The sequence below is a fragment of the Schistocerca nitens genome, chromosome 7, assembly GCF_023898315.1.
Source record: "Schistocerca nitens isolate TAMUIC-IGC-003100 chromosome 7, iqSchNite1.1, whole genome shotgun sequence".
NCBI classification, from domain to species: Eukaryota; Metazoa; Arthropoda; class Insecta; order Orthoptera; family Acrididae; genus Schistocerca; species Schistocerca nitens.
This window is the reverse complement of record NC_064620.1, coordinates 314,955,004-314,977,507: the sequence shown is the minus strand read 5'-3', so window position 1 is coordinate 314,977,507 and position 22,504 is coordinate 314,955,004. Positions and strand designations below refer to the sequence as shown.

Sequence of the window (22,504 nt, the reverse complement as noted above, 5' to 3'; positions counted from 1 at the left end):
TTCCCAGCAAATTAGGGACACTGTTGCTCCTGGGGTATCGGCGAGGACCATTCGCAACCGTCTCCATGAAGCTGGGCTACGGTCCCGCACACCGTTAGGCCGTCTTCCGCTCACGCCCCAACATCGTGCAGCCCGCCTCCAGTGGTGTCGCGACAGGCGTGAATGGAGGGACGAATGGAGACGTGTCGTCTTCAGCGATGAGAGTCGCTTCTGCCTTGGTGCCAATGATGGTCGTATGCGTGTTTGGCGCCGTGCAGGTGAGCGCCACAATCAGGACTGCATACGACCGAGGCACACAGGGCCAACACCCGGCATCATGGTGTGGGGAGCGATCTCCTACACTGGCCGTACACCACTGGTGATCGTCGAGGGGACACTGAATAGTGCACGGTACATCCAAACCGTCATCGAGCCCATCGTTCTACCATTCCTAGACCGGCAAGGGAACTTGCTGTTCCAACAGGACAATGCACGTCCGCATGTATCCCGTGCCACCCAACGTGCTCTAGAAGGTGTAAGTCAACTACCCTGGCCAGCAAGATCTCCGGATCTGTCCCCCATTGAGCATGTTTGGGACTGGATGAAGCGTCGTCTCACGCGGTCTGCATGTCCAGCACGAACGCTGGTCCAACTGAGGCGCCAGGTGGAAATGGCATGGCAAGCCGTTCCACAGGACTACATCCAGCATCTCTACGATCGTCTCCATGGGAGAATAGCAGCCTGCATTGCTGCGAAAGGTGGATATACACTGTACTAGTGCCGACATTGTGCATGCTCTGTTGCCTGTGTCTATGTGCCTGTGGTTCTGTCAGTGTGATCATGTGATGTATCTGACCCCAGGAATGTGTCAATAAAGTTTCCCCTTCCTGGGACAATGAATTCACGGTGTTCTTATTTCAATTTCCAGGAGTGTATAAGCAAACTCGGACGGTCTGTATATCCATAGTGTCTTTATTTTAATTAGGTCGAGAATAGGCAAAAATATCCCTTCCAGCAGTTTGCTAGTTGAGAACTGTCAGGACAATGCTTTGCACTGCAGAGATGGCAACTATGAATGTTCAGTGGTCATCTTTATTTACAAGATATCAATTTTGAGTGTTTAGTCATCGACGTTTCAGTGTCGATACCGACGTGCTTGAAAACATCGATGTTAAATACAGAATATAGACCTCCGATGGCAGAAAAAGTAGCCTACTTGTTACCACTCTTAATAAGCTGCTTAGCATCGTTTAAGCGAATCTTTTTCTGTACATTTCTCTCTCGTATCGACAAAAATGCAACACAATTGCGCCTTGTCAAACTTTGACATGAGGGGGGAGTCTAGGGGGGGGGGGGGCGGCAGGATGCTTCGAAAAGTTTTTTTTCATTTGTTCACCGGTAGCATATCACCTCGTTAGTGTCTAAGGTTTCTAGTTTCCTTTTGGTCGTACCCAATGAAAGTGACGTAAGCTATGTTTTTATTCGATGTGTCACACTGTGTATCTGTTCACCGGATATTTTTCAAACAGGAGTCTTCAATAGTTGATATGTTGCGCCACTGAGGTTCTGATGTAAAAGCAATGTGGTCTTCGGTTGTCAGTAATATTTTCGTTTTTAGTGGCAGTCGGGTGTTGGTCGCACTACTGATCAGTCTGGCAATAGCTACCAGATCTCAGTGATAGAAATCGAAAGGTTTTTGAATTTTGGAATATTTGATTTTGAAAAGACTGAGTTGAGAAGTGTGAAAATTTTCGGCTAATGTTGTCGCTGCTTTGTTTAGTCGCAGGTAATTTATGCAAAGTATTTGAAAGGCAAATTTTGGATGATTTTATTTATTGATTCGGTTTAGTTAGTTCGATTGTCGAGACAAGATCAAGTGAAAGTATCTGTTCACATAGCTTGCACTCAGACACTACAGTTTTACCACTCTTTCACAATTTCAGCAACTAATTGTATAGCACACCAATATTTTTTTTAAGAAGAAGTAATTTTTGTAAAGATGATTGTAATTGTTAAGTAATGTGTTTCATAATACTGTTTTTGGGTGCTAGTCTCTTCTTTATGCTTCAGTAATTACACCACCTTCCACCGCCTCGTCACGAAAATTTTATTTTGTAATTGTGTGTTGCTGCATTGCACTTCGCGGGAGCGCAAGACTGTCTTTCCTTCTACTTGTTTGCTGTTACGCTGCATTTTTATTTTCACTACTTTTAGAGCAGTACTGACTTTCTTTTGCTACAGGGAAGCCATGAAAATTTGTTAAGGACAGTTTCACATTACAGTCAGGACACAGTTAAATCAGTCGCAGTAGAGATATGCATTTCAGTGTTATTATCAGATTCAATTTAGGTGAAATACAGTACAGATATCGTTCCTTTGACAGTAATCACACAACTTGGTTTGTTCAGGATCACAATAGAAACACAGATGGAAGTCAAGAATAGGAAACCAATCCAGTTTAGAACATAGCGACAAACACAAAAAGGTTACAAGTCTCCTTCCTATTGCATACGTTGTAGGAAAAATAGCAAAATATGAAAGTATTTATAAATAAGTTATCGTTAGTTAAATAATAACACGTGCTCGAACAGCGCTATACACACTGCTTTCATATTTATTTTTGATTTAACACTACTAAATTTGGACATGTAAGTCAGGCACAATACCAGTAACCACAACTGGGACCATACGTACGTTAGCAAATTTTGTTGGCATGAATGAGAATTTTTATCGGATTGCCCGTTCCACAGACTGCCGTCTCGAATGCCTTCACTGACTCCTCTAACTTGAAGCAGTGCGTTATGATTGGCTTCGGGTCGACTCTTCCGGTAGCCACCAGGCTCAGCGCTATGGGATAGCTGAAAGAAAATGTCTAATGTAACACAGGCAACGTATCGAGCAGGTACAGTTCTTGCAGAATGATAGTCGCTGTTGATACAAGGTTAAATCCTTCCATGCTCGTACTTTCGTCCCCCTTGGAATTTGCAGTTTCCACAGTGGATAACTAATGTTTAGCTGCGTATGAATGCCTGACTTTATATACGAGGAAATTATTTTTCTACGCTGATGTGAGTTGGTGCAGCGTTCAGATTACCAGTCTGCTGTTCATAGTGTGAGCACTGATTCGCGTTCAAATATTGTGTTGTATTTAGGCCGTGCGCTGTATTTTCGGGTGTGTAATCGCTGTAGTCAACGGCCTGCCGTATGTTACTGCAGCTGCCATTGTATTAAATCGTGGAAGGTTCGTAATTTCGTCCCCCTTGTAGTTCTTATTTATGTCCCAGGAACGATATTTGGAACTGCTATTAAAATTTTGTAGTATTTGTTATTTATAAAGATTATTTTCCTTTTTTCAGTTGTGAAAAAGCACACCGAGAGAAATGTAGTCGTTTCATGAAATGCTTCGTTTCATATCACGAAACATGCCCTTCATCTACACAGACACAAATTCACACATGAAACATGTTAGAAGGCGAAAAAACAGTATAAACGTTGTTCGTTCATGGTGTTCAAGTGATGTATAATAGTTACAATGTTTGGCAATATCGGGTGCAGAAATACAATTAAATTAATTATACTCTTGAGAATTTTAATGGGGACGAGATTACAAACACTTTCTTCGTATTTTTGCTTTCACAGTGTTAACTAACTATAACTACTAGCTACAGTACGTTGTAACAATTTATCTGTAACTTGCCTAAAATGGAGAATAAATTCTGGAATATATGTACCAATTTTTAACGTTTCCCTTGATCTTCCGGGGTTACAGGTCCTAACCTATTAGAATGAAGAAATTTGTGCCGCCTGCCTTTCAGATTTTAAGCCCCGAGACGACTGTGCCAAAGTTTGGGTTGTGTGCTCTTCCAGAAAAAACATTAACATCCGCCTGAAAAGTCAACAATTTCGTTCTTTTTCGTACATTGAGTAGTTTAGAGTTAATATTTAGCACCATTCATTCCTTTCCATTTGTTGTACCCAATAGGAGTTTCAGTGTGCCTGTAGACCAGGAAAGAGCTGCTACAATATTTTTACTACTAAGTTATACATAAATTTCATACTAAATATACTAGGAGGATATTCTACAGATTGAACCCAACATTGCCAACAAAATTTCAGTGGTAATTCAAAGATATTTTCTGACCAATTTCGTATGAAGGATCCGTGGTTCCCGGTGGCTCGTAACAGAGTAATAATGTAAACACCGCTGGGGAAGCAAACCCGACACAAAACTGGGCAGTAATGAATGCAGCCTTGAAGGCGAAGAGTAAATCAGGAATTACTGTTGTCAAAAGGGAGTACAGTGAAGAAGCACCGCGAATAAAAGAAACTAGTCAGTTTCCAAACAAGACACACAGACTATACCACAGATATTTGCACCGTAGTGCAGATACTTTAAGTATAATAGAGATATAAAGACAGATCATTATCATCATCATCATCTTGAACAAAATGTTTCAAATGGCTCTGAGCACTATGGGACTCAACTTCTGAAGTCATCAGTCCCCTAGAACTTAGAACTACTTAAACCTAAGAAACCTAAGGACATCACACACAGCCATGCCCGAGACAGGATTCGAACCTGCGACCGTAGCGGTCTCGCGGTTCCAGACTGTAGCGCCTAGAACCGCTCAGCCACTCCGGCCGGCTACCTTGAACAGTTTCCAGTCCCAGGCTGAGTCCGTTTGGAACATAAGTCTTGCTAAGTAGTCCTGTTTTCCCACGATCTTTCCGTCTTCACTCTGGACCATATCTCCAGATTTCACGTTTTTTTTTTTTTTTTTTTTTTTTTTTTTTTTTTTTTTTTTTTTTTTTTTTTAAGACACTCCTCCGCACCTTTCAGTCATCCACCCCTTGGTCCTCTCCTCTTGGTAGTTTCTTTCGATTCTCCTTTTAATGCATCATCTTGCGAATCCTCTTTTTTCCAGTCTCCTTAACTGTCAATACCATCTTAGCCCTAATGTTCCTATCCTGTTCTGCAAGGGTTCCTCTTTCACTGTTTCACCTACCCTTCCACACCTCACTTCGTCTCTCTTTGTTACTAGTTTCCTACTTCTGAGGAACTTCATCCCACGTGCCTGTAATAAGCTTACGTCTTCTTTCTTCATTACCCATGTTTCAGATGCATATAATGAAGAATGTAGGTGACAGTACACTGCCTTTTTCACACCACATATTTGGTGGGACCAATCCGACCTTTCATTTCCTACTTTCACACAACTCAGACTTCCACACTATATCTCCTCTACTTCGCGTGCTATCTCTTTTTCTGTTCCCTTCTTTTCTAGTACGTTCCAGACTTTTCTTCTCCTGCCGCTATCAAATGCCTCTTCTATATCGGCGAACACCAGCACAAGATGTTTCCCTAGTTAATAGTGGTGTTCCTGGAGCTGCCTGGCGGCAGATATGGCTTCAGCTGTTGACCTTCCAGGTCTGAAGCCATGCTCTTCCTCCCTGTTTATTGTCGACTCTTGTTAAGAGTTAGGATGTGGGGATAAGAAATCAGACGGACCACAATTACTCGGCAACGAGCCACCAGAGGTCATATGCCCGTCATGCTAGAATGCTCAGAAAATATCCCTGAACAGTCTTCAAAATATTTACCGTGGAGTTTGGATTCGTGTTGTATAATATAACTACAAAATTAAAGTGGATTAAAACAGAACAAATGCATCATACAGAAATGAAGCATAACTAATATCCGCCGCGTCGCGGCAAGCGCTGGATATCTCTAATATGAAAGGTATCTGAGTGTGTTAGAAGTTCCCTGTATTGTGTTACAACGCATTACATTAGACTGTATGTTGTATCATGTTACTACCTTGAAAATATTTTGGGTGCAAACCGTATTCTTTTTCTGGTTCCGCATGTGGAGCATATTGAGGCACTGTCCGCAACTATACTATAGATTTTGAATAACACGACAGCACTAGTTTATCTTTTATCTATAGTTGAAATACTACTATCAGTTTGGGCAAAAATGTCATTATCCACTCATTGTCAGAACATGGGGAGGGGGGGGGGTGAAGTAGAGTTAAGGGAAATGGACACATGAAAGGAGAGGTAGGAAGTTAATTGTAAGACAAAAAAAGGACGCACCACGAAGCAATTATCAGAATGGGACGGAAATTGTTAGACGTTATGTACATTTACAGACAAACAAATGAATAAAAATTTTGAAAAATTGGATGATTCACTCAAGAGAAAGAGCTTCACTAATTAGGCAAGTCCATAACGCTTTGATCCTCCTCTGGTAGTTACTCGCTTTAGCATTGATAGAGTTGTTGGATGTCTTCCTGAGGGATATCGTGTCAGTTCTCTCCAATTGGAGCGTTAGATCGTCAAAATCCAGAACTGATTGGAGGGCTCTGCCCATAATCTTCCAAACGTTTTTAGTTTGGGAGAGGTCCGGCGACCTTGCTGGCCAGGCTAGGGTTTTACGAGCACGAAGACGAGTAGTAGAAACTGTCACCAGGTGCGGATGGGCATATCTAGTTGAAATGTAAGCCCAGGATTGCTTGCTATGGTGGGCAACGAAACGGAGTACAGAATATCGTCGACATACTGTAGTGCTGTAAGGGTGCCGCAATGACAACCAAAGGGTTCTGCTATGAAAAGAAATGGTGCCTCGGACCACCTCTTCTGGTTGTCGGGCCTGGAATCTCATCGATTGGAGTAGAATTGTCTTCAGTGATGAGTCCCGCATTGAACTTAGCCTCGATGACCAGCGAAGACTTGTTTGGAGTCGGCCCGGACAGCAATGGATACCAATGTGACTGTTGCGCTCCATACGGCCCGACAGTCAGGAGTAATGATCTGGGGTGCCATTTCTTTTCATAGCAGGACCCGTTTTGTTGTTATATGTAGCACCCATACAGTCGAGGTATGTAGACTATATACTGCGCCCCATTTCGTTGCCCTTCATGGCAAGCAATCCTGGGCTTACATTTCCTGCACACGATGGCTGGTCCTGCTACTTGTCTTCGGGGTTGCCAAATCCTACTATGGTTAGCAAGGTCGCTGGATATCTCCCCAATGGAGAACGTTTGGAGCATTACGCTTATGGCCTTCCAACCAGTTCGGTACTTTGACGATATAAGGTGCCAATTGGACAGACTTTGGCAAGATATGCCTCAGGAGTACATCCAACCACTCTGTCAATGAATCCCATGCCAAATAACTGTTTGCACAAGGACCATAAGCGAACAAATGCCTTACTCTCTTGCTTAATTTGTGAAGCTTTTTCTCTTGAATGAATCACCCAGTTCTTCTGAAATTGTAACCATTTGTTTGTCTGTACATGTACATCATATCTGCCGCTTTCCGTCCCATTCGTATAATTTATTATTCTTACCATAATTTCCTTCCCCTTATATTATTTCATGTGTGTCGGCACTTGGATGGGTGACCATACAGGCCGCCATGCGCTGTTGCCATTTTTCGGGGTGCACTCAGCCTCGTGATGCCAATTGAGGAGCTACTCGATCGAATAATAGCGGCTTCGGTCAAAAATACCATCGTAACGACCGGGAGAGCAGTGTGCTGACCCCACGCCCCTCCTACCCGCATCCACCACCGAGGATGACACGGCGGTCGGATGGTCCCGGTAGGCCACTCCTGGCCTGAAGACGGAGTGCTTTTTTATGTTATTTCATAGAAATGGTGTTGTTGTTGTTGTGGTCTTCAGTCCTGAGACTGGTTTGATGCAGCTCTCCATGCTACTCTATCCTGTGCAAGCTTCATCTCCCAGTACCTACTGCAACCTACATCCTTCTGAATCTGCTTAGTGTATTCATATCTTGGTCTCCCTCTACGATTTTTACCCTCCACGCTGCCCTCCAATGCTAAATTTGTGATCCCTTGATGCCTCAAAACATGTCCTACCAACCGATCCCTTCTTCTAGTCAAGTTGTGCCACAAACTTCTCTTCTCCCCAATCCTATTCAACACCACCTCATTAGTTATGTGATCTACCCATCTAATCTTCAGCATTCTTCTGTAGCACCACATTTCGAAAGCTTCTATTCTCTTCTTGTCCAAACTAGTTATCGTCCATGTTTCACTTCCATACATGGCTACACTCCATACAAATACTTTCAGAATCGACTTCCTGACACTTAAATCTATACTCGACGTTAACAAATTTCTCTTCTTCAGAAACGATTTCCTTGCCATTGCCAATCTACATTTTGTATCCTCTCTCCTGCGACCATCATCAGTTATTTTACTCCCTAAATAGCAAAACTCCTTTACTACTTTAAGTGTCTCATTTCCTAATCTAATCCCCTCAGCATCACCCGATTTAATTTGACTACATTCCATTATCCTCGTTTTGCTTTTGTTGATGTTCATCTTATATCCTCCTTTCAAGACACTGTCCATTCCGTTCAACTGCTCTTCCAAGTCCTTTGCTGTCTCTGACAGAATTACAATGTCATCGGCGAACCTCAAAGTTTTTACTTCTTCTCCATGAATTTTAATACCTACTCCGAATTTTTCTTTTGTTTCCTTTACTGCTTGCTCAATATACAGATTGAATAACATCGGGGAGAGGCTACAACCCTGTCTCACTCCTTTCCCAACCACTGCTTCCCGGCCCGCATCTCGTGGTCGTGCGGTAGCGTTCTCGCTTCCCATGCCCGGGTTCCCGGGTTCGATTCCCGGCGGGGTCAGGGATTTTCTCTGTCTCGTGATAGCTGGGTGTTATGTGCTGTCCTTAGGTTAGTTAGGTTTAAGTAGTTCTAAGTTCTAGGGGACTGATGACCATAGATGTTAAGTCCCATAGTGCTCAGAGCCATTTGAACCACTGCTTCCCTTTCATGCCCCTCGACTCTTATAACTGCCATCTGGTTTCTGTACAAATTGTAAATAGCCTTTCGCTCCCTGTATTTTACCCCTACCACCTTCAGAATTTGAAAGAGAGTATTCCAGTTAACATTGTCAAAAGCTTTCTCTAAGTCTACAAATGCTAGAAACTTAGGTTTGCCTTTTCTTAATCTTTCTTCTAAGATAAGTCGTAAGGTTAGTATTGCCTCACGTGTTCCAACATTTCTACGGAATCCAAACTGATCTTCCCCGGGGTCCGCTTCTACCAGTTTTTCCATTCGTCTGTAAAGAATTTGCGTTAGTATTTTGCAGCTGTGACTTATTAAACTGATAGTTCGGTAATTTTCACATCTGTCAACGCCTGTTTTCTTTGGGATTGGAATTATTATATTCTTCTTGAAGTCTGAGGGTATTTCGCCTGTCTCATACATCTTGCTCACCAGATGGTAGAGTTTTGTCATGACTGGCTCTCCCAAGGCCGTCAGTAGTTCTAATGGAATGTTGTCTACTCCCGGGGCCTTGTTTCGACTCATGTCTTTCAGTGCTCTGTCAAACTCTTTACGCAGTATCTTATCTCCCATTTCGTCTTCATCTACATCCTCTTCCATTTCCATAATATTGTCCTCAAGCACATCGCCCTTGTATAAACCCTCTATATACTCCTTCCACCTTTCTGCCTTCCCTTCTTTGCTTAGAACAGGGTTTCCATCTGAGTTCTTGATATTCATACAAGTGGTTCTCTTCTCTCCAAAGGTCTCTTTAATTTTCCTGTAGGCAGTATCTATCTTACCCCTAGTGAGACAAGCCTCTACATCCTTACATTTGTCCTCTAGCCATCCCTGCTTAGCCATTTTGCACTTCCTGACGATCTCATTTTTGAGACGTTTGTATTCCTTTTTGCCTGCTTCATTTACTGCATTTTTATATTTTCTCCTTTCATCAATTAAATTCAATATTTCTTCTGTTACCCAAGGATTTCTATTAGCCCTCTTCTTTTTACCTACTTCATCGTCTGCTGCCTTCACTACTTCATCCCTCAAAGCTACCCATTCTTCTTCTACTGTATTTCTTTCCCCCATTCCTGTCAATTGTTCCCTTATGCTCTCCCTGAAACTCTCTACAACCTCTGGTTCTTTCAGTTTATCCAGGTCCCAACTCCTTAAATTCCCACCTTTTTGCAGTTTCTTCAGTTTCAATCTGCAGTTCATAACCAATAGATTGTGGTCAGAATCCCCATCTGCCCCTGGAAATGACTTACAATTTAAAACCTGGTTCCTAAATCTCTGTCTTACCATTATATAATCTATCTGATACCTTTTATTATCTCCAGGATTCTTCCAGGTATACAACCTTCTTTTATGATTCTTGAACCAAGTGTTAGCTATGATTAAGTCATGCTCTGTGCAAAATTCTACAAGGCGGCTTCCTCTTTCATTTCTTCCCCCCAATCCATATTCTCCTACTATGTTTCCTTCTCTCCCTTTTCCTACTGACGAATTCCAGTCACCCATGACTATTAAATTTTCGTCTCCCTTCACTACCTGAATAATTTCTTTTATCTCGTCATACATTTCATCTATTGCTTCATCATCTGCAGAGCTAGTTGGCATATAAACTTGTACTACTGTAGTAGGCATGGGCTTTGTGTCTATCTTGGCCACAATAATGCGTTCACTATGCTGTTTGTAGTAGCTAACCCGCACTCCTATTTTTTTTATTCATTATTAAACCTACTCCTGCATTACCCCTATTTGATATTGTATTTATAACCCTGTATTCACCTGACCAAAAGTCTTGTTCGTCCTGCCACCGAACTTCACTAATTCCCACTATATCTAGCTTTAACCTATCCATTTCCCTTTTTAAATTTTCCAACCTACCTGCCCGATTAAGGGATCTGACATTCCACGCTCCGATCCGTAGAACGCCAGTTTTCTTTCTCCTGATAACGACGTCCTCTTGAGTAGTCCCCGCCCGGAGATCCGAATGGGGGACTATTTTACCTCCGGAATATTTTACCCAAGAGGACGCCATCATCATTTAATCATACAGTAAAGCTGCATTTCCTCGGGAAAAATTACGGCTGTAATTTCCCCTTGCTTTCAGCCGTTCGCAGTACCAGCACAGCAAGGCCGTTTTGGTTAATGTTACAAGGCCAGATCATTCCAGCATCCAGACTGTTGCCCCTGCAACTACTGAAAAGGCTGCTGCCCCTCTTCAGGAACCACATGTTTGTCTGGCCTCTCAACAGATACCCCTCCGTTGTGGTTGCACCTACGTTACGGCCATCTGTATCGCTGAGGCACGCAAGCCTCCCCACCAACGGCAAGGTCCATGGTTCATGAGGGGGATGGAAATGGTAGATAAATCTTTAATCTTTTAAACCGAATGAATCATTATACTTCATTGCTATCACACTTCATAAATATTTCCAGACAAGGGCTGGTGCCATTCTGCAGTACAACGGATGTCCGGCGACGACAGCGAGAAACTGCAGTGTAGACCAGGTGGGAGCAAGTCTTGGACACTGCACTTACACGCATACCTTAAGCCACGACAAACGGCAATAGGAATATAATTATCTCAGCAATGCTGCACAAATTCTTATGCTACGTGTTTCTTGTTCGTTTCTGTCAGCACTGTTATTAAAGAATGCACTGACCGCTTTTCCCCATTTTCTATAATAACGTAATATTTCAAACCAATGCAAATTTTACAAATAAAAATCATTCCCTTTTTTAAAAAAAGATTTAAAAACGAAACATTTTACACTGCTGCTGTGGCTAATTGATATTTCGTAATTTTACTGTGTTATAACTGGGAACTATAACCGAGACGGAATAATACCGAACAAAATAGCCTATAGGTGTAGTAGTTATTATTAAAATGCAGCCTCTGACTTAAATCCAACGTGGGATAATGCTAGTGCTCGTGCAGTGACCCGAGTATTGTCCGTTCTCTGGTCAAGAGTACGGGAAGTTTTGCGGTCTTGTTTACACAGGTTGCTATAGAAGATCCAGACGGTGCGACAGCTGGAACCTCATGATCTCCAGCAACTTTCTAAATATATTGCTCTTCGGTTTTTGGCAGGAATTGAAGAGTGGAATGACGAGGCACATTTTACATTTCAGGTTACAGTGAATACACAGGAATGGCGAACTTGGGAACTGTTAAACTGCGTGTTGTGTAGGAAGAATCACAGCACTCTCCGCGTGCGACTCTGTGGTGTGGATTCGAATTACACTTTTATTGTCGTTCCGTTCTTCTTTGAAGAGAATACACAGAAAGGGCTCATCAGGTGTACCATGACGTCTGCACGTTGCGGAGACCTTGTACAGCACGTGATTCCTGCTTTCGTAGAGCGCAGCTGTGTGGAAACCACTGTTTTCATACGAAATGCCAACATCTCGTATCACTTGCCCAGTGAAAAATCTACTTAATACAATCTTCCACGAATGTCATATCTCAAGAGGTTTTCCAGATGAATGGCCTGCAAGATCACCTGATCTGAATCCATGTGACTTTTGGCTCTGGCGATATCTCCAGGAACGCGTTTGCCACGCACACGTTCGGTCTCCACCTGATCTGAGGGTCAGTACACGGTACCACGATATTCATGTTCCACCCGAGCTGCTGCGAGCAGCTGTTGATCTCGTCTTTTTACGGATGAAGCATCACGTCGATTCCTCCGGTGCTCATGTTGAACAAATTGTGTAAGCAGCGGTTAATAAAAAAGTCAACATTATGCCTTTCTCACTTGCTTGCCCTGTTCTGCTCATGTCTTGTTCTTAGTGCATGTCACAGGGAAACATTTCTGTATATCTTTCTTGCAGTAACGGCGCTAGATTTGCATCTGGCCGCCAAAACTGTTGCTTTTTTCTGTGTAAATCAGTTCCCCTTTAACGCATTAGAATATATACAAAATTCCGCTGCCCTACGGTAATTACAGCCCACTCTGGGCATCTGTGAGTAGCTGCGTTTTAATTATAACCATCCGATACTTACGATAGAAATTGCTGCGGTCAGTGAATACAGGTTATACAGATTCATCTGAACAAGTTTCCGAGTTAACACTGTGAATGGAACTGCGTACAATGAGCATTAGGAGCCGGGTACATCTCAAATGCCATTACTTACAGTGTCAGCCTTCATTACGTCAAACAGCACAGAAAATGTACAGTACCTGACAGGTGTTGTGTAGTATGTCCCTACGAGTCGTGATTTTGCCCCTTTGTAAATGATCTAAAGCGTCGAGTGGCTCGACAGCACAATGAGACGTCTAATCTGCTGTTTGTACATGGGTTAGTTCGCAGCGGAAATGTATCGGTGAACATTTTGCGGGCGTTTTTCGGGCCATGACTTAACTTCACTCATTCTGGTTATCGTTAACACGAACCAGCGTGTTTATTCCCACACTGTCATTGCCCAAAGTGTTTCCCTTTCTTCTGTACAGGCTGATTTTGTGATTTCGTTACAGACTTTCAGGGAGAAGGTTAAATGTACGAATTTGAGGTAGTCCGGGAACGACCGAGTCAAAAGGTATAAGCGAAAATCTACTTAAGTTCCGCCTAATCCTCACGCAGCGCTCAAACTTAGGGTCCCAGCTTCTGCACCCTGATCACGACATACTGAATTCCTACTGAATACTCTCCAAAACCTTCAAATAATATCCCTTGTTGCTGGAAAAGTAACGGCGCACGTAGCTTGATGCCAGAGAGATCTAAAATCCTTAGTGTGACGTACACTAATAATAAATTCCATTTACCTGCACAGCTTTCTGTCGTGCCCGTTCTAGTATCCCCCGTGTCGTTTAAACAGTGTCGCAGGCACCGATAACGAGATCAGGTGGACGTGCTGGCCACGAAACAGGACCTCCTCTACCTATCTGCTTTTCAGGGAATATCCGACCAGGTATACAAGAGCACTCAGTACGAAGTGAGGTCGGGCTCCATCATGTTTGGAACAAATCTGTGGACGAATAACAAATGGGATATGTTCCTGGTTCAAAAATGGCTCGGAGCACTATGGGACTTAACTGCTAAGGTCATCAGTCCCCTAGAACTAACTAACCTAAGGACAACACACACACATCCGTGCCCGAGGCAGGATCCGAACCTGCGACCGTAGCGGTCGCGCGGTTCCACACTGCAGCGCCAAGAACCGCTCGGCGACCCCGGCCGGCTATGTTCCTGGTACTTGGATATTATGTCTCAGATAAACTCCACTGTTAAAAGCATCAGAAGGTTTTCGCTTATAACTTACGACGCTGTCGTTTCCGGGCCAGAGTCTTATAACCGAAATTGGTACATTTACCCTTCTCCATCATCCCTGAAAGTTTGCAACATCATCACGGAATCCTCCTGTATATTCATTATGAGCATACTGCGAAGTAATGAAATTTCGAGAATGCATTTGACGAGGTAACATAATTAAGTGATTAACATTGCAAGATCCATGTAATGTAAACGCGAGATTAGCCCTTCTCAATGTGAAATGCTGCTGCATTAATTACCGGTGAAACCGTCAGAATGTTGAATGTAAGCATGCAAACGTTCATGCATTGTGTCGTACAGGTTCCGGATGTCAGTTCGTGGATAGAGTTCCATGCCTCTTGTACAACAGCAGTATGTGAGCGAGCTTTATCCCGTTGGTAAACACTCCTTGGAGTTCTGTTCATGAATGGCAGCACAATAAGTCAAATTACCAGATTGACGTACAAATTTGCCGCCAGGATGCGTGGGATAACCATGAGAGTGTTCCTGGTGCAAACGAAATCGCACCTGAGACCGTAACTCCAGGTATAGGTCCAGCGTCTCTATCACGCAGAGTGGTTGGTTGGAAGCCCTCAACTGACATCCTCATAATTAACACGCGGCCACCACTGGCACCGAGGCAGAACCAACTTTCATCAGAAAACACAAGACACCTACACATTTTCTGTTGCTTGTCCAAATTGGAAATCAGTATTTTGATTCTGTCTTTCTGCAATTGGCCTTAAGTTGTTGAGGAATGTGGTTTATAGAAATCTGCCTTTTCATGTTAAACTCCTTCACAACAGATCGTGATTCAGTACACAACAAGGAAACAGGATTGTCTTTGTTTACGGTAAGGGAATAATCCTCCAGGCATTTCTTCTGGAACTGGATATTGAGCATCTATTTTTCTCGTCCTAATCGCAGACATTTTACTTATAGCCTCGGTAAAGTCACATGAAATCACTTGCACGAAATCAACAAACAACCAGCACAGAAATCTACGTGTGATTCGACAACTCACCAAGTTATTGACCCCGGTTACCATTGTTCAAATCGGCCATTTTTGCGAGCAGTAATTGATTTTCCACTCATTGTTGTCTACTACCTACGTCTACGATCAGTCATTGTGTGCCATAGACGTAGTAAGCTGTGGATAACGTGTGCGTATTGTCACCACTAATCCAGAGGCGATAATACTTCTCCCCTTCAAGATAGCGTCTGGTTCCCCCACTCAACGTACGCACATGAATTGGTGCTCGGATTGGAAACGTGTTTCTCTTTATTGTTCAAAGTCATCGGCGGCGAAATGGTATTGCGCATTGGGGTGAGCGAAACTTTCACGGGTTGCACCATGAGCTGCAAACCCGGGGCGAGCCGAGCATCGGCGAAAACATGTGAAAATGCGTCCCAGGCGGAGTACAATGCGAGCACCTCGCTCTCTCCGCCACGGTTTTTTTCCGCAGACTGGATTGAAACAATTCGCGAGACGGATCCGATTTCCCGCCCGTGCTCAATTACATTGACTGACATGTCACTATTCGTAGTACTAGATAAACAGTGACAGTAGCGAAACGAGAACACTTACCAGTTGCGGTAGCGGAGACAGCCCATCACATCGACTTCGTGACACACTGGAACGATTGGCATACAACTGCAGTCGGTAGATATGCCTACAAGAACATACTTTCCACCGTAACGTGTAACCTGTGGACATGTTTTCAGTCAGTGAACGTCAAGCAGATCACGAAGAGCCTGAGTGAGTTTGAAGTCGCGACTACTTTCGACGTACCAGTATGCCCCTCCTAATCGTGCTCTCGAAGCCAGAGCAGTCGATGGTGACGTGTGGAGCTCCACCCATGCCACACCTTACCTCCTGCACGAATTTTGCTTCGTCGTCGTCGTCGCACTGCTTGAAAGTAATATCTGCGCACATTTTCTTGGCGACGCCAAGCCGAAAGTCATTCTTATCTGAAACGAAAATAACAAGAGACTGTAGAAGATTGTGTTGCACGGACAAGCGTAGACTCCCTTTACCGAGTCAGTTTTGCTAGACTAAGTTAAAATGTAGCAGTTCATTAGGTCACATGTGCATTGTTCTCTTGATTGACTGACAAAATGAAATATTTCTTTCTGTAACGTTAGTCTGTATTCTACTTAACGTCTTCTTTGTCGTATCACAGAGTCAAATAAATCATCCTGTTTATGAAAGATGAACACCAAAGAAATACTGACCCATAGTTACGTACACGGCAAACCGAGTAAAACAGGGAACAATGTACACCTGATGTAATGAAAATAACGAACTAATTGTAATTGGCTTCATATTTTCAATACCATTAAACGTTCCTTAGGAACAAGACATAGTAAAAACATTTTTCTATATGATTATAAATTCCCTAGGAACAAGATACTAAAAACTATTTCCAGTTACATTCTAACTTGTATGGTAGAGTTGAGTTCCATACACTTAAATCGTTACCTGAGTTGAAATTATTCTGACTTCAAATAGCGTTCAAACCTCAACTTACCTAAACAAGACTTCCTATTCGTACAGGATGACCTAACTACTATTGCACTCTATTCACACAATACAATCGACCTAGTAAAGTTTTTTAATGCTGCTATCGGTCCAACAGTTTTTCGACTGGAGTGCACCAAGGGCAGTTATGGTCAACATTGTTAATGATTTTGGTCAGAGACAAGGGACATGAAGAACGACATACCTTGGTCTTTGCTCCGTGCTCATGAAGTCATGATTTGCAGGACCTGCAACGACGTACCCGGTGATGAACCGTTAGCCTCAGTCTATTTAGCTCCGACTGAATATCATTAAAACTGAGTAACTAGAAACAGTTTCTATAGCCTGTAAGCCGGCCGCTGTGGTCCAGCGGTTCTAGACGCTTCAGGCCGGAGCCGCGCTGCTGCCACGGTCGCAAGTTCGAATCCTACCTCGGGCATGGATTTGTGTGATGTCCTTACGTTAGTTAGGTTTAAGTAGTTCTAAGTGTAGGGGACTCATGATCTCATATGTTAAGAACCATAGTGCTTACAAGGGAACCTCCCCATCGCACCCCCCTCAGATTTAGTTATAAGTTGGCACAGTGGATAGGCCTTGAAAAACTGAACACAGATCAATCGAGAAAACAGGAAGAAGTTGTGTGGAACTATAAAAAATAAGCAAAATATACAAACTGAGTAGTCCACGCGAAGATATGCAACATCATGGAAGTTTCGAGACTAGGAGCGCCGTGGTCCCGTGGTTAGCGTGAGCAGCTGCGGAATGAGAGGTCCTTGGTTCAAGTCTCCCCTCAAGCGAAAAATTTTTCTTTATTTTAGCAAAGTTATAATCCATCCATACGTTCATTGACGTCTCTGTTAACTGTAATAAGTTCAGTGTCTGTGTTTTGCGGCCGCACCGTAAGGCCATAGGTCAACCGATTCCTCCACAGGAAAACACGTCTGATATATTCTATACGACACTGGTGACGGCATGTGCGTCACATGACAGGAATATGTTGTCGACCCACCTAACTTGTACACTTGGCGAATGGGTAAAAAGATTCTTCCACGTTGCCCGATTAGGTTTTCTTGTGGATGTGATAATTACTCCCAAAAAAGTGATGAAAACATAAGAGTTTGTCACTTAAACTGCAACAAATCAAACCAAAAGTCTCACACTCGCACACTTTTCCCTGTGCTCTTTCAAAACATGTTTTTTACGTTTTCAAATTTTTCCGTGTGTAGACCGTCAAATCCTGCATATGTCCAAGCAAATCTGAACATGTCCTGGAATTTTGGAGAGCGAAGTTGATTATGTGTGAGTGCCTGAACTTTGATAATTGTCTGAAAATAAAGAATTAAACTTTTTGCTCGAAGGAAGACTTGAACCAAGGACCTTTAGTTCCGCAGCTGCTCACGCTAACCATGGGACCACGGCGCTCCTGTATTCTGTCGGTACTTGATGTTGCCTATCTTGCGCATGGACTACTCAGTTTGTATATTTTGCTTATTTTTTCATAGTTCCACACAACTTCTTCCTGTTTTCTCGATTGATCTGTGTTCAGTTTTTCAAGGTCTATCCACTGTGGCAACTTATAACTAAATCTGAGGGGGGTGCGATGGGGAGGTTCCCTTGTTAGAGCCATTTGAATCATATATAACTTGTACATCCTAGAGTTTACCAGAACAATTAGCGCTCCAGTTGGAGAGGTAAAGGCAATCGTCAAATCCAATGAAGCCAAAGAAAGAACATTTTATATATCCATACCAATTCACATCACAGATTCTGAGAGCTGATGAAGTAACAAACTGAATGACCGCAATCATAGGTCGCATAAATATGCATTAAGCAAGTACATAAACTTCATACGCCTATCTGTCAAGTATATCAGTTATGAGAAAAGTTTGTAAACTACCTATGTGTTCTGGAAGGGTTGGACTCTCTGATGTCAGAACCATTATGTGACTATCATAAATCACTCTTATTAAAAGCCGGCCGCTGGTGGCCGAGCGGCTCTAGGCGCTTCAGTCTGGAACCGCGCGACCGCTACGGTCGCAGGTTCGAATCCTGCCTCGGGCATGGATGTGTGTGATGTCCTTAGGTTAGTTAGGTTTAAGTAGTTCTAAGTTCTAGGGGACTGATGACCTGAGATGTTAAGTCCTATAGTGCTCAGAGCCATTTGAACCATTTTTTTTTCCTTATTAAAAACCTCACCGTGGCGTTGGCCGTTATTAAAAGCCGTTTCTGTTCAATTTGTTTTCATGCGCCACACGGTCATCGAGGGAGACTTTGTCTTCATGTCTTCGCGTTGGCACCACGTGGAGAGGGCAACCCTGGAGCTATGAAATTCCTCGACTGCTACACAAACTTCACATGGGTAGGTCGGTGCAGCGTTAGCAGCGTGAACTAAGTTTTTAGCCGTTCCAAAACTGCTGAAGACACTGCTTTACTCCTCACTCAAACAGCTCCTTTCATCTCATTCGTCGGATACATTTGCGTTCGTTTACCGTGGCTTATTTGTTCTTTGTTACCATGTACAATGGCGAAGTTCATTGCGGCCATGATAGCAGTTTGCTCTGACCTCCATTACCTTGGAGTCAGTCTAGCAGAGTCCAACGTGGGCAAATTGTTGGTTCTCGTATGGTGGGTGCTTCCGTAACCAAGACAGCGTAAGTGATGTTTGTTTTGCGAGCCACCACATTGAAGATTTATACCGCATGCAGGGTAAGGTGAAAAACATCCGCTAAGTCACAACGCGGTCGGAAATGTCTGTTCAGCGATTGTGACAGACGGTCATTAAAGAGGATTTCGATAAAGAAATAAGGGGATGACAGCTGGAAAACTCACTGTGGCTCTGAATGTCGCACACAAGAATCCTGTCAGCACCAAAAGAACATGACGGGAGCTCCAGAAGCGGGGAATTATAGGGCGAGCTGGAACTCCAAAACCACACAACAGTGACGGAAATGCCCGTAACAGAAAACGTGATTCAGAAGCCATAAAACCTGGACTGTGGAACAATGGAAGAAAGTCATTTGGTCGGATGAGTCTTGTTGCAACTTCTGACCGAGTTTATGATCCAAGAGTGAGACGTGACATGTGTTCTTTGTGATTTGGGCAGCCACATCGTAGCATTCCATGGGCCCTATTGTTACTCTGCAAGGTCACATTACTGCCAAGGGTTATATGAATATTTTGGCTGGTCAGATCCTCCTGATGATACAGCCTTTGCTCCTCAATGGCGATGCTGTGTTCCAAGACGACAGGGCTCCTGCTCACACAGCTCACATCGTCTGGGAATGGTTTTGTGAGCACGAAGACGAATGGTCACATCCCTCCTGACCACCACAGTCACCAGACGTCAGTATTATTCAGCCTTTGTAGTCTGTTTTGGAGATAAGGGCGCGTGATTGCTATCCACCTTCGTCGCGTTACCTAATTATGCCATTATTTTGTAGGAAGGACTGTATAAGATTTCCCTGAAAATTATACAGTACCTGTTTTTATGCATTACGAGACGAGTGGAAGCTGTTTTGAATGTCAACGGTTTTCATGAAGTGCATCTCCTGTACGTGCTGTCGCTGCTTTGGTAAGCGCTAGAACTACCATGGCTAGTTGACAACCTCCATTGTTTCTCTCTCTACAGTTTTTCCTTCAGTTGATTTGAAATTCGAACGATTTTCTTTCTTCCTTAAGCCAGTATCGTAGTTAATTGGCCTACTGCTGTCTTGAAATTCCGTTTGTAACATACTACGGGCAGCAGTAAACAAACTTCTCTGTCTCTTTAATACCTTGTGTGTTCAAATATTTTCCCTTGTGTTAAACTGCTATTTCCGCTAATAGTACAACGTTATGGATTAGTGGCTCCCATAACGGAAGGGCTCCTTCCGCTTTTATTCGTATTGTCGAATATGTCTTATTTACGTTAAAATTCTACTGTCTGTTTAATGTGCGTAACCGACCCGCCTGTCCCAGTATTAGCATACAGCATGTTTCGCCATAGACACGTGCACTGAGTCTACATGTTCGACGCTGCCATGGTCATAGTGCAAGGAGAATTTCTCTAGAGGTAAGGTAAGAAACTACTCACCTGCGGGAAGGAGATGGAGCGACAGAAAGACTACAGCCAAGATAAAGAGACTGGAACATCCAAAGCAAAAGATTAACCTAAGCAACGTTGCTATATTCCTATACCTTGGAATTCTTCTATAGACGTACAAGATAGTATTCAAGCAACGTGGATGGTGGTAGGTGGCAGCTACTCGCGGTATCGTGTGACAAAGAAACGCCTGTATACTGGAATCATTGTACACACGGTGAGTCGCACAAGACGTAACACCACTTTTATGTCATGAACGGTTCAAGGAATCAGACGAGGTTTTGTACAAATGTTAGTACACCGATGGCAAATTAATTTTGTTGTCCGTTTAATCCTTGAAACTATTGTATGAACCGTGATACTGAGGCAAATACTTTTTTTTATTTTTAAATGTAACGGTGCCCTTTTTTTAACAGCATTGCTGGCGAAAAACTTTAGACTCTATTATTCCGGCATATTTCCTTCCCAGGAATAAAGGAGTGGGTTTCAGATTAGTGAAAAAATGAAAGGTGATCCTTTCGAGTCTCCGTGTTGCAGAGACAATATTCTTAATGTTCTAGCAGAAATAGTGATTTCCCAGACAATAACATTACTGACATGGTCTGACATGCCCACAGTCCTGAGCTCAACGCAATGGGTATCTTTGGGATGACTTAGAACATCGACTTCGCTCCACATCCCTGCGTCGATCATTGCTAGCTTCTCTGGTTTCGACTCCTGAGGAACAATGGGCTGCCATTCCTCCACAGACATTCAGATGCCTCATTGAAAGTGTCTGCAGCAGAGATCAAACCGTCAAGAAGGCGAAGGAGGGAGTCACCCCATATTAATATCCAGCCGGCCGGGGTGGCCGAGCGGCTCTAGGCGCTACAGCCTGGAACCGCGGACCGCTACGGTCGCAGGTTCGAATCCTGCCACGGGCATGGATGTGTGTGATGTCCTTAGGTTAGTTAGGTTTAAGTAGTTCTAAGTTCTAGGGGACTGATGACCTCAGAGGTTATGTCCCATAGTGCTCAGAGCCATTTCAGCCAAGCCATTAATATCCACTAATAGGGGCCTAGATTAGTCTACTTGTGAGGGCACGATTTTAATGCAAAATATTTAGGAAACAATTCATGTTTACTACCCCTCCGTTAGAGAGTGGTTATCCAGCGAAGCAAACTTCCATTGACTACCATTTTGGACGAGGGAATTTGTATGACGATAAAGGATCACTGTGAAGATATCAAAAGTTATTGTAATGCTAAGAGTCTGTGTGAATGAAGAATCCGATAGAGATTTAGTAATGGCTGTAGATAACGAATATCTGCGAAGTTGAAAACTTTATCGATGGAGTAGTTAATCAAAGTTTTGTAAGGGAAAACAATAATAGTAATCGCACTATACACATTGAGATATTGTGATTTATTAATGAAATTAATAATGATACAAAGAAAGGAAACAGTCAAATGGAATTAATAAGTAATATGGCATAATTATATTATGGACAGTTTAGATTTCCAAAGGATCACGAAAATATTTCAGTATATCTTGCTAATTAGAACTTTGAAGTTATCCTGAACGCGGCAGATGTTACTAACAGAAAAGATAGAGATAATTTCGCGGTTGGAATGAGTGTAATTATCTATTATAGATAAACGAATGTGAATATAAAGTTCTGATACGTTTACGCCAAGGTATGAGCAATCGATACGCAACTGGAAACATGTGTACATTGTGTCAATTTCAAGGTAAACTTTTAAGAAACGTGTAAATAGACTGAATGGAAAAGCAGATATCGATAAACCGGAGCCTGATACCTCCTGTAAAATAATTTCGATGTTCAACATAGTAAAAAACTGACGGGTT

At 43.0% G+C, this 22,504-nt stretch overlaps 1 protein-coding gene across 1 annotated transcript in view; it reads right to left on the bottom strand.

Annotated features, from left to right (window-relative positions):
• Positions 1 to 2,674: 2,674 nt before the first annotated feature.
• Positions 2,675 to 22,504, bottom strand: part of LOC126195598 (sorbitol dehydrogenase-like) — an 82,991-nt gene continuing 63,161 nt past the window's right edge. The window contains exons 6-8 of the mRNA XM_049934224.1: positions 15,847 to 16,025; positions 15,643 to 15,761; positions 2,675 to 2,837 (exon numbers count right to left, since the gene is read on the bottom strand). Of these exons, the coding sequence (XP_049790181.1) occupies positions 2,675 to 2,837; positions 15,643 to 15,761; positions 15,847 to 16,025 (461 nt within the window). The remainder of the gene's footprint in view (positions 2,838 to 15,642; positions 15,762 to 15,846; positions 16,026 to 22,504) is intronic.